Source organism: Choloepus didactylus, chromosome 2 (assembly GCF_015220235.1).
Source record: "Choloepus didactylus isolate mChoDid1 chromosome 2, mChoDid1.pri, whole genome shotgun sequence".
Lineage (NCBI taxonomy): Eukaryota > Metazoa > Chordata > Mammalia > Pilosa > Megalonychidae > Choloepus > Choloepus didactylus.
The window spans coordinates 232,633,365-232,645,915 of record NC_051308.1 but is presented as its reverse complement, the minus strand read 5'-3'; the positions used below and the strand labels follow the sequence as shown (position 1 = coordinate 232,645,915).

At 57.2% G+C, this 12,551-nt stretch overlaps 1 protein-coding gene across 12 annotated transcripts in view; it reads left to right on the top strand.

The window, feature by feature from the left end:
* ARHGEF10L (Rho guanine nucleotide exchange factor 10 like) overlaps positions 1-12,286 on the top strand; it is a 167,741-nt gene extending 155,455 nt beyond the window's left edge. For all 12 annotated transcript variants that reach the window (XM_037828364.1, XM_037828365.1, XM_037828368.1 and 9 more), the window contains 3 exons: positions 2,262-2,436; positions 9,325-9,447; positions 11,192-12,286. In XM_037828364.1, coding sequence (XP_037684292.1) covers positions 2,262-2,436; positions 9,325-9,447; positions 11,192-11,715 — 822 coding nt within the window. In that variant the 3' untranslated portion in view covers positions 11,716-12,286. The remainder of the gene's footprint in view (positions 1-2,261; positions 2,437-9,324; positions 9,448-11,191) is intronic.
* Positions 12,287-12,551: the final 265 nt, after the last annotated feature.

The following is a 12,551-nucleotide window of genomic DNA, read 5'->3' as shown; positions in this document are numbered from 1 at the left end:
CGGCAGCCAGACTCCAATCCTGTCACTGAAGAGCTCGACCCCCTCCGGCACATCAATAAAATCCGAAGTCTTTACCTCGAACGTCAAGGCAGTCAGGCCCCTGCCCACCCCTCCCACCTCTGCCCTTACCGTCCTGCTCCCCGACACTGGCCTTTCTGGTTTTCAGGCCTTTGCATTGCTGTATCCTCTGCCTGAAATACCACCCCCCACTCCCCCAATCATCCTGGGGGTGATTCCTTCACATTGTTCAGGCTCTGACAAATGCCACCTCCTAGAGGGACTTCTCTGACCACCGAGTCTCAGTGGCTCCCAGCGTTCTTTTCTGTGCAGTGGTTATCACATGTGGAGCAGCCTAAGTGTTTATTTGTTTCCGTCATCTCCTGCTCCAGGAACGGATGCTGCCCAAGAGTGAGCCCTTTGTTGTCTGGCTCATCAGTGTATCCCCAGCACCCAGAACCACACCAGGCACATAGTAGGGACTCAAGGGCACCTGTTCAATGAGACCACATTGGCCCCGGGTCTGGTGGGCTCTCCCTCACCGTGGGCCCTAGGATCCTCACGACAGCCTCCTTTTGCAAATGGGGTAACTGAGGCCCAGGCCTCTGACATTATTGAGGAAATGAGACTTAACAGCAAGTCTGAGTCCAAGTACATGTTCTGTCCAGCATCTGTCTGCTGTCTTGGGTGTCGTGGCACATCCTGTTTGTAGAAAAAGGAGGAAAACCAGAGCACTCACAGGAAGGAGAATCACCACGTCTGCCACCTGACGCCACCTGATGCCACCTGCAGCCTGCGGGGCCCTCCTCCCACCCTTCCCCGCCTCCAAGTTTGGGTGCATCTTTTTTTTTTCCTTCTTGCAATTATCGCTACAGCATCCACATTTTTCCATGTTCACCACACAGTCTTTGTAAACAGGTGGACACACCCGAGTTGCTGACTGCCCCCAGTGGCTGGGTGTTGGGATTGTTCTGAGTTTTGAGTGCTTGACTTATCTGTATCTGAGTAACAATCACATTTTGTAGAAGGGATTCCAGTGACCGTCCATTCATTCTTGATGGAATTTACTGTGTGCTGGCCTGTGCCGGGCAGAGGGTTCCGGAGTCTTTGTCCTGGGAGTTCTCAATCGAGTGCAGGAGGCAGCTGGGCAGAGCCACGCAGTAAAGTGAGCCTGTGCTGCTGTGGGCCGGGGTGGCCTGCAGGAGGGGCGGCCAGCCCAGGCCTCACGGAAGAGGGACCTCACCCTGAAGTGGAGTCTTCAGAGATTGAAAAGTTGTTCCCAGGTGCACACTGGGTGATGCACCTGCAGACAGAGGTCGTGGGAGGGCAGAGATGCGGCCACATGGGGTGGCTTGAACATCAACTCAGGCCCACGCTTGGGCTGGCCTGGATCATGGGGAGCCCTCAGGGAAAGGTGGGGTGAGGGTGGGCTGGGGCCAGGACCACCAAGGGAGGGACACTGGGCTTTTTCTCTTGCAGTGGATGGGAAGCCCCCAAAGGCCCTTACCCCTCCACATCCCCAGTCCTGCTTTCTGGAAGGAAATACTTTTGCCACTTTTCTTTGTAACTCACCGTACTTTCCCCCTGACCCTAATTCATCCACTCTGCTGTTTCCTGATTGGACAACTTTGGACACTGTCTGTTAGCTCCCTGCTGTGACAGATGAAGGTCGGGCCCTGTCCCCACCCCCTTCCCCAGGGGGTCTGCTGGTTGCCTCTGTAACTTTACACGATATGCAGCACCCGCGGCTTCCCCTTCAGCTATGCAGCACCCGCGGCTTCCCCTTCAGCTGACCTTGGCTTTGTCTTTCCCTGGGTAACACGATATGGGATGAGGCTGTGGAAGGGGTCGCAGGTGTGTGCTAGAGCCTGGTCCTCCATCTCTCAGGGCCAGTTGTGCACTCCTCTTTCCCACTCCTCATTCAGTTATGTCTTGTTAGTAGCTTGAAATTGGCCAGGGTGGGAGTAATTACACACTGAGAACTGGTCAATCCCCTGAAGCAGGGACCCCCGGCCCCTCCGCTTCACTCCGAGAGCCTGTTAAGCATTTATAGCACTCCAGAGCCTGTCGTCTAAGGTTTCCTTGTGGCCCTGCTTCTGACTCAGGCCAAGGCCGGGTTAGCGTGCACTTGTGAGAAACACAAAAGCAGCTGCCCCATTGCGGGGAAGCAGGGGCCTGCCAGGGCTTCAGGGGCCCAGGCTTGGCCTCTAGAGGCTCAGCCCACAGACCCCAGCCCAGCACTGATACCCCCCTCTGTGCCGCAGCAAAGCTTCGAGGCGCACCAGGACGAGGCAGTGAGTGTGACGCACATGGTGAAAGCGGGCAGCGGCGTCTGGATGGCCTTCTCCTCCGGCTCCTCCATCCGCCTCTTCCACACCGAGACCCTGGAGCACCTGCAGGAGATCAACATCGCCACCAGGACCACCTTCCTCCTGCCAGGTGAGGCCGGACGTGCCTGGTGTGTGTCCATGGGCAGGTGGGGGTGCGACATGGGTGGGCTGGCTCAGGGACCCCCATGGCAGCCTCCATCAGCCTCGAAACAGGCGCTCCGAGATGGAGACCACTCAGGGGCAGCAGGGCCAGGGCGGGAACCTGCAACAAGAGATGGGATTGGGGTGGACGGGGGCCAGGACCACCGAGTGAAGGAACTGGACTTTCTCTTGTGGTGGGTGGGAAGCCAGCCAGTGTGTACCCCCGAAGTCCCTTTTCCGATGGTCTCAGGGCCCTTAGCACACCCTCAGGCTGTGGGCTTCCAGGGAGTGAGGCTCCAGGCCCAATCCCTCTCCCCAGCTGAGCAGCTGCTCGGAGGCCAGGCTGCTAGTCTACACGGTCCCACTCCTCAGATTGATGAAAACTCTCATTCTGCTTCAAATTCCCTTCAGAATGGGCTGAAGCAAAAGAGGTAAGGCCAGCCAGGGGGCTCCGCCCTTAGAAGTTTTTTAAGAATGGCGAATGCCCCCTTGGTTTGTGGGCAGGGCCTGCACCCCTGTGGGCCCGCACGCCCCTACAGGGCCGCTGGTGAGACGAGGTGGGAAGGGGAGATGGCGAGGGATCAACCTGGAGCCCCCTCATCCTGTCCCTACCAAGACCCTTCCTGGGTCCCGTGGACGGTGCGGGGAGGGGCCGGGGCAGACACCTGCCGGCTTTGTGGCTTTGTCACAGCCCCTGGGCTCAGCAGCCTCCACTTACCTCGCCTGCCCACTGGGCCCAGACAGCTGACCAGGGCCAGGGCGTCTGGAGGACCGTGTGGCTGCCGTCCTGGCCAGACCCTGCAGGCAGGGCTGAGTTCAGCATCTGGGGAGGCAGAGGGCCCCGGGCCCCGGGAAGCAGCCCGTGTGGCAGGCTGGGGGCTGGAGCTACTTGTTACGAGGACCCGGCAGACAGGCTGTGGCCGAGGCCGGAAGCAGCCATTTGCCAAGCCAGGGACGGGTCCTCCTGCCTGAGGGTCTGGCATCTTTGGGGCCTCGGGGCCTCCTTCTCCCTGGGAGGTTTGTTCCCTAAGCCCGGCTGTGGGACCCAGGTGTCACCCCGGCCCCTGCACTCTCCTGGCTGGGCACAAATGTCCCTGCATCTGCACTGGTGCCCATAGAGGGTGGCTGCTCGCCAGGGCAGCCTGGGACACCTGCCCCCGGTAGGGTCCCATGGGGATGCCCAGGGTCTTGCTTCCTGCTCACTTTGACCCTGTGAGGTGGGGATTGTCCCCAGCTTACAGATGCAAAAGCTGAGGTTTGTTCAGCAGGGTGAAGCGGCTGGGCCCAGGCCAAGGGCAGGCCCGTGGGTGACACCAGGCCAGACTCGTTTTGGAGTCCCGCTCTGGGTAACGGGGACAATATCAGCCTCAGGGTGGGTCAGGCGAGGGCTGGAGTCCTGGCTCGGCTGCATGTCAGCCGTGTGGTCCCCTGCACGGCCCCGTGTCCCTCTGAGGTGCAGCGTGGCCCCTCCCCATGGGGCCCAGTCCTGGGGGGCAGGAGGCGCACAGTGGGGTTGGCACTTCTGATGTTCTCCAGGGGTGTGGGGCAGGCCTGGCGGGAACGGTCCTGGGGGCCTCCCTTCCTTTCCCCTTCCCCTCCCTGGCTTTTCAGCCTCAGTTTCATTGTATTTCGTTGTGTTTAGCCATTATCCAAGCTAAATCCCACCTACAATAAAAACCTCTCTATCACGGAAATATTTCCACATTTATGCTGATAATCAAATTATTTCAAATTAGTAGATCACCAACAATAAATGGATAATCTTATGGGCCTTTTTAATCTTCTGAATCTCTTCTTATGGGGATCGAGGAGAGTGAGAGAAAGAATCAAGTTTTTTGAGTGGTCAAGGTGGGCTTTGTGGGCAGACCCCCAGCTGTAGGGAGAAAAACAACAGCTCACACCATAGGGCATCGACTGTACGGAGGAGCCAGCACCTCAGTAAAATTCATTTTCACATCATTAACTTATTTATTCTTTGCAGTTAGCCTCTGAAAAAGGAAGAGCATTCCTTATAATGGTTTTTTTTTTAAACATATTGTAGTTATTTAAAAACCAGGTAAACCAGGCTCAGGAGGTTAAGTGACTGGCCCTAGGTCACACTGCTGGTAAGGCACGAGCCAGGCTTTGAATCCAAGCTTGTAATCGTAGCCCCCTCACAGGCTCGTGACCCAGCCTGGGGCAGTCACTCCCCTTTCCTGGGCCTCAGTTTCTCCATCCATACACCGCGGGACCGAGATCTGAGTGGAACCTGGCCCTGCTGTGTAGGGTAGACCAGGAGTTCGACGGGCCCTGCCAGAATCCCAGCATGGCCACCTTCCCGCCCGCTGGCTGGGAGCAAGGGGAGAGCCGTGTCCCCCCTCAGTCCTGGCCTCTCAGGACTGTGGGTGTCCCGCGAGGCAGCACCGGGGCAGCCTAAGCCACGGTCTGTGATGGTGCCGTCGGCTGTTGTTGTCTCCTTCATCGTCAGGTTCACAGCGTCGCCGGCCCTCCTTGCCCATCCTGTCACCCTGCCTCTCCTACGAGGTCCTAGCTCGCCCCGCTGCATCAGACACAGCCACCCCTCCCTCTGCTTGTCAGACCCCTTGGCCCTGGACTCTGGACACATCTGGGGCCCAGAAGCTCCTGGGTGCAGGCTTTCCAGAAGATCCCCAGGAGTTACTGCCTTGGGCCTCCTACCCCCAGGCCTTGGCCTTTGCCAGTCAGCAACACTGGGGAGCCTGCGGCCCAGCCAGGCCAGGTCCACCCTGGGTGCCCCAAACCTTGAGGGGCTGACCAGCCCCAGCCAGCGTGGCGGGGACAGAGCATGGAGGACGGCCCCAAGCTCACCCGTGTCGCGCCCTCGTGGAGAAACAATAGAGCGGGATGCTTAAATTCTTTATTAGAGATATTTTTAAAAGGCTTTTAAGTATTTTTCTTCCCCGTACCACCAAATGAAATAATTGCATAATTAGTAATGAATTTGTTCCTCCTCTTAGTGTGGATTCTTTTTTAGGGTGTGTTAAAAATTTATCACGCTTCCTTCCCTGGACCCCTTTCTTCCGCTCGAGGACCCGACTGGCATTAATGCATTTTTTAACCTGAACTCCCTCCTCCTTTTAACTAGACGGGTCATTAATAAAATGTTCTCTGAGAGCCCGAGCTTTTTAAAGTTGTATATCTCCAGATAGATGGCTTGGGTGAGTTGAGCACTGCTGCATTAAGTCTCTGTGATAAAATATTTATCCACCATTAGAATTTTTTTTTCTTCTGGACTGTTTGTGAAAAGCGTCTCACTCTTTTCCTCAGGGCAGAGCAGGGAGGAGGGAGGGCCCCAGAACGAGGTCTGCAGATGAAGTCATTTCTCCATTCCGGCATCTCTTTCGGTTTCTTACTTGCCTTCCTTCCATTTGTCAAGGTTTGGCCGTCCTGGGGGGACTGAGAGGATGCAGGGGCGTCCGGAACCGTCTCCTGCTGGTCTCCAGGCCCCAGGGGACTCGGAAAAGGAGGGGAGGCACGTGGGACGGAAAATTCACCACTCTTCCCCATCTTGGCTTTATTGTTTTTGTGAGTTTATGGCTCTGATGGAGCTGATCTGAAAACATTAGAGTCTAGATCCTTCTAATAACCCCGAACATTATCCTAATAGCCTCCATTTATTGATTGTTTACTGTAGGCTAAGAGCTGTGCTCAGCTGTGTGTGTGCATGCATGTGTATCCTATATATAATGTTTCTAATCATAAAACTGAGCAAGGTAGATTTGTAATACTCATTGATCAGTGAGAAAAAGAAAGTGACTTGTTCAAATATACTCAGCTAGTAAGTGACATCAACTCCTGTGTCCATTCTCACATCTCTTCATTCATTCACTCACTCGTTCATTCACTCACAGATATTTTTTGAGTGTCTACTGTGTGTGAGGAGCTGGGGAATCAATCCTGAGTAAAGAAATAAGGTCCTGTCCACATAAAGCTTGCATTTTAGTTTGTGGAGGCAAACAATAAATAAGCGCAGAGAAAAATAAGGTAACTCCAGACCATGGCCTGTGCTGAGGAGACAGGGGAGGTGGTGATGAGAGCCAGCCCGCAGCCGAGGCCTCTCATGCCCGCCGGTCACACCTGAAGCCCCAGCTGCTGGCAGGCCCATCCCTCGACTGTGGGCTGTCACTGTCATTCTGAGCCTACGCTTCCTGAGTTGGTGCAGGTGTGGAAAACAGTACCAGCTCCACAGAACACACAGATGCTGCCTGTGAAATAGCCCCTGTCATCAAGTCACTAGCATTTTTCAGTGTGGTTGCATTTCCACATCGAATCAACGGAACGAGTGTGACTTTCTGAGCTTGCATCATGTCTCCAGGCTGGTGTATCCCACCCAGCCCACTCGGATGTCTAATACGCATCTCAAACAACACATCTAAAAGAGAGCTCTTGACCTCAGCCCCCAAACCCGCCCCTTCTCCATCTCCATTGGTGGCACTGCCATCTGCCCAGCTGCTCAAGACAAACCGAGGAGCTGTCCTGGGTTCCCCTCCTCCTCTCCCCTCTCTCTCTATCTGTCAACCGGCCTGTTGGTTCTGCTTCAGAACATCTCTCGGACGTGTTGGCTTCCCATCATCCTGCTGCCTCGCCGTGTCTCCCAGTTCCTCCCCACACTGCGGCTAGATTGTAACGTCGGCCCCGTTGCTGTCCTGCTAGGAGCTTCCAGTAGCTTCTCATTGCACTTGGAATGAAAAGTCCCCCCGACCCTGACTCACAAAGCCCACGCCTTCTCACCTCCCCCCGGACATCCTGCGACTGTCCACGGCCTGAGCCACCCTGGCTTCAGTGTGGACACGCGTGCTTGTCGCGGGGCCCTCCCTCAGGCCTTGGCCTGGCTGCTCCTCGCTGTCGCCTGGATCGTGGTCCCCACCCCACTCCTGCCCCCCACCCTTAGGAAGCAGAACAGACATGAACTGCCAGGAATCCTCCAGCCCATGCGCACTCTGCTGCGTCGCCCCATTTTCATCCCGTTTTTATTTTCTGCCTCCCTCTTTAGGACGGCACTGTCCAATACAGTAGCTGCTATTTAAATTTAAGTTAATTAAATTCAAGTAAAATTAAAAATCAGTCCCTAGGTTTCACTAGCCACATTTCAGGTGCTCAGTGGCCACACGTGGCTAATGGCTGCTAAATTAGACAGCTTGGTGGAGAATATTTCCGTTATCATAGAAAATTCTGGAATGGTTACTCCTCATGAGCAGGGGCATTTGTGCGTGGTTCCCGCTGTGCCTTCACACTGAGCACGAGTCTGCCTCACAGTAGGTGCTTGGGGACAGTCCTGAGGCCAAGCGAATGGACAGGGATGATCTGGCACATTGCGCTGCCCCCGCTGTGTGTATCCCAAGATGGTGACCCTTCTTTGGGGTGAATATGTAGCCGTTTTCCTCTGAGGATGCTCCCCACATAGACCTACACAAATGGAATGTATGTTGTTTTCTCAAGAGCGATAAGGCATCGAGGACCCAAAGGCTCATGTCAGATCAGAGCAAGGGCGTGAGGGCATCAGAAACAGCTGAACAGCCTTTCTCCAAGTGTGGTCCCCAAAACAGCGGCACCAGCCTCGCCTGGGAACTTGCTGGAAGTGCGAGGGCTGGGGCCTCTCTCTGGGAGTGAACTGGTGATCTGAGCTGTAGGCCCTCCTGGTGGTGCTGACGGTCACCCAGGCTTGGCAACCACTGCTCTAAGCGTCATTTCAAATACAACTTGGCATCATCACTGCCATGGTGCATGGCGTGAATTCGGATTCCACCTGAGGGGAGAATAAACCCCACTCAGAGGAGCAGAAGGATTCGGGCGAGAAGCAAGATGGCCCTTTGCAGAGGCAGGAGCTCCGCGCAGCCTGTGGGGGCACAGCCGGCTGTCCCCGGCCTGCGGCTGCACCCGGCCCCCTCCAACCTCCAGTGCCAGCATTGGTGTTGTTAGTGACGGGGGCAGCGGTGAGGTCTCAGCACATTGGGCTGCTTTGTGCACCAGGCACGGGGTGAGGTGTTTCACAGCTGTCGACTACAAGGAGATATTATTGTCATCGTCCCTTTTTACAAGTGAGGAAGCCAGGGCACAGAGAGGTTTGCCCCAGGTCACGTAGCTAGTAAGTCGCAGAGCCAGGTTGGAACCCAGCCTCTGTCTCAGCCACACCTGCAGCCCGCATGGTAAGGTGTAGAGGGACTCACTTCTGGAGCGCAGCCCACTGCCCTCCCTGCCATTGACAGTCTTGCTAAAACGAAGAGACAGAGCTGAGGGGATAGTGGAAAAAGAACTAATGTGGCCTGACATTGAAAACATGCTGGTTTCTAGCAGTGAGTGGTCCGTTTTGTTGTTGGGCCCAGGAACGGCGGGTGTACAGAATGTCAGGCCCAAGCTGGAAGTAGTGTTTCACAAAGGGGCTGCTGACACGCTGCCAACTCATGCCATGTCCCTGCCTCCACCCTGGCCCCCTCCGCGTGTACCCCATCTGCATTGGCATCCACTTTGCCCTCGCTGTCTGAAGGCTGCACCTTCCCAGTCCTCCCTGGCTCCACTCCCCAGCTGGCTGGTTGTGTCCCTGGCAGGGGCTGTGTGTGGATCAGGTCCTGGGCTCTATGTCATTACCTTGTTGCATCCTCAGGGCAACAAGGAAACTGAGGCTGGGTGGAGGGAGGAGCCCAAGGCTCAGCCCTAGGGGTCCAGAATCCAGCCAGGCCAGCCTCCCAGGCCCAAAGTGCCCACCTTCTCACTTGCTCAACTTCTCACTTGCCTCTTGGGAGAGCCAATGCTGTGCCATCTCCTCACCTGGCAGGGGCCCCTAGAGCCCGCTGCTTCTCCCTGAGGGCATCGCTGTTCATGCTGGCCTCTCTTTCTGCAGGCCAGAAACACTTGTGTGTCACCAGCCTCCTGATCTGCCAGGGACTGCTCTGGGTGGGCACCGACCAGGGCATCATCGTCCTGCTGCCTGTGCCCCGGCTGGAAGGCATCCCCAAGATCACAGGTGAGGCTCACCGAGGCCTGTTTAGGGGGCACGGGGTCGGGGCCAGGCGGCTGTGGGGGAGGGGCCGGTGTTCACATTCTGGTCTGATTTGGGGCAGGGGTCCAGGCTGCAGTGTCCTCTGGCATTGTGGGTGGCACAACAACAACATGGAATGAAATGATCCTGTGATTCCCACAGCCCCCCACCTTCTCCTGGAGTCTCAGCTCTAATCTGGCAAATGGGTGCAACAGTGCACCCTGGGCAGGTTGTTTGAGGATTGGGAAAGAACCTGACAGATGGTCATGGCTCCGCTGGGTCCCTTCTGCTCCTCCCCACAGCAGTTTCAAAATGTCGGGGATCCAGGGATAGAAATTGCAGGGCTCCTGGGGATGGGGGCCTGGGCTCTTCACAGGGTCCACGTGCAAATGTGTTTGCGTGGATGGGAGGAAGGTCTGCCCCGACCTGGGCCACTGGGGCCCTGGAGAGCAAGGCAGGGTCAGGGAGGACCCGTGGCACATGGCTACCCGGAGGCCTGAGCTCCTCGAGGCCTTTGCCCCGAGAATAATGACACAACGGTCACTCCGGGTGGGAGTAGAAATGGGGGGGAGCCTCTGGGCCTCTCCTGGCTAACTCAGGTAGTCGAGGGCCCCTCCTGGAGGCCAGGTGTGCCCACTGCCCCTGGAAAGGGATCCTGTGGCGACTCTGCTCCCTGCGAATCTCAGAGACTGCCTGGGCCAGGGCTCTAGAAAAACAAACAGGACTGACTTTCTTGGGTGTGGGGAGATGATGCCCCCTTTGAGGACCTGAGGAAAATCATGTGCCTGCAAAATTTTCCTTATAATTTGAAAGGGTTTGCATCTCCCACCCAGGAAGCACCTAAGGGTCAGAACCTCTGAGGATAGAGCAGTGGTTCTCAGTGAGGGTGGTTTTGCCCCCCAAGGGACATTTGGCGATATCTGGAGATGGTGCTGGTTGTCACAACTGAGGGGTGGGGGGTGCCACTGGCATCCAATGGGTGGAGCCGGGAGGCTGCTGGACCTCCCACAGTGCCCAGGACCACCCTACCCCACCCCCACCCCAACAAAGAGCGAGCCGGCCCACGGGCAGTGGGCAGTGGGCCCGAGGTCGAGAAGCCCGGAGGAGGGACCAGGCCTCTACCAAGGGAGGCTCCCCTCCTAAATCCAGAGATTTCTGGTTATCATGATGTAATCAGATGGGCATTTTGTTCAGCCAAGGGATGTTTATTGGGGGCTTATCCCCATGATGTGGGAATGCATTGGGCAAAAGCCTGTCCTCCAGGGGCTGCCAGTCTCGTGGGGGCAGTGACAACCAGGGCGGCATGTGCCACCAGGCGGGGGGTGTTCCAGGGACACAGGGCTGCAGGGCGGGAGGGCCAGCTCCTCAGGGGGGAGTTCAAGAAGGATTCGTTGTGCAGGAGCCTGAGCTTTTGAAGAATGCAGTGTAGACAGATGGGAACTGGGTGGAGGCCACACCTGGGCACAGCTGTGGAGACGTGAGAATCACAGGGACGTTCACACCGGGGTCCCCCAAGTGGTTTATTGGGTCACTCCTGTCTCACTCCCCCAAGGAAAGTAGCCCCAAGCAGGGGTCACCCTCACCCCAGACCTCACCCCAGGCCTCCTGGGAAGGATCCAGCGTAGATGGCAGTGGGCACACGCCCAGAACAAAACTCGTAGGAAGTTCTCTGAGAGAGATGCGTGGCTGCCTTCCTCCAGCCCCCTCTCCCGCGCCCCCTCTCCTGCAGGGAAAGGCATGGTCTCCCTCAACGGTCACTGCGGGCCTGTGGCCTTCCTGACTGTGGCCACCAGCGTCCTGGCCCCCGACATCCTGCAGAGCGAGCAGGAAGAGGCCGAGGAGGACAAGCAGGATGGGCAGACTGCGGAGCCGGTGCCCGTGCCCAAGAGCCACGTGGGCCGCGAGCTGCCCCGCAAGAAGGGCACCCTGCTGCAGTACCGCCTGCGCTCCACCGCCCACCTGCCCGGCCCGCTGCTCTCCGTGCGGGAGCCGGCGCCTGCTGAGGGCTCGGCGCTGGAGCACAGCGAGGAGGACGGCTCCATCTACGAGATGGCCGACGACCCCGACGTCTGGGTGCGCAGCCGGCCCTGCGCCCGCGACGCCAACCGCAAGGAGATCTGTTCCATGGCCATCGTGTCGGGCGGGCAGGGCTACCGCAACTTCAGCAGCGCCCCGAGCGGCAGCGGGAGGCCGGCCCCGTGCGGGGAGACGGACAGCACCCTCCTCATCTGGCAGGTGCCCTTGACTCTGTAGCCCCCACCCCACCTGGGGCACAGCCACGGCCATGACGCTGCCTCTCGGCTGCTTTGGGGGCCCCTGCGGCCGGGGTCCCCCAGACCGGGTGGGCTGGAATGGCCAGGCTCTCAGCTGCTGTTGGGGCCTCTCCTGGCGGGGTCCCCTGGGAGGACGGGGTGGAGTTACTCTCCAGAGACCCGTGCAGAGCTGTGCAGAGAGCCTGGGTTCCTGAGCAACCACCTTGGCAGAGCGGAGAGAAACCTCATCTTTAAAAAAAATTTTTTTTTCCAAGTGTTTCAGGGGAGGGGTTTTGGGTTTGGGGAGAGGGAGGACCCCTCTGGAGGAAATGACCTTCTTTTTAAAAGCAAAAAACACAAAACCTCACGACTGCCTGCCAAGCCCGGCACCCCCTTCCGGGCCTGCGGGGGCTCCGAGGAGGGTGCGTGCGTGTGCGTGTGTGAGAGCCTGTGGGCTGGCGTGTGGATATATATAAATACGTATATATATGGTGTATATTATGTGTGTATAAATAAAGTCTGTACATATTGGAGTCCTGGGAGATGCTGGAATAAAAGGCAAGAGTAACGTCTGTACTTGGATCAAAGCTTTTTGGAATGTGATGGAGCTCAGGGAACAAGGCAGAGAGCAGCTGTCGCGAGACGGGGGCCGGGAACCAGGAGCGACGCCCGCTCCCAGCAGGGAGGGTTCAGGCTAGACGCAAGGAGGAACCGTGCTGCACCGAAGGGCTCTAGACCTGTGCTGCCCCGTACCGTCACGATTAGCCACACGTGGCTATTTAATTTCAAGCTAATTAAGATGAAATAACATTTACAATTCCATTCCTCAGTAGCATC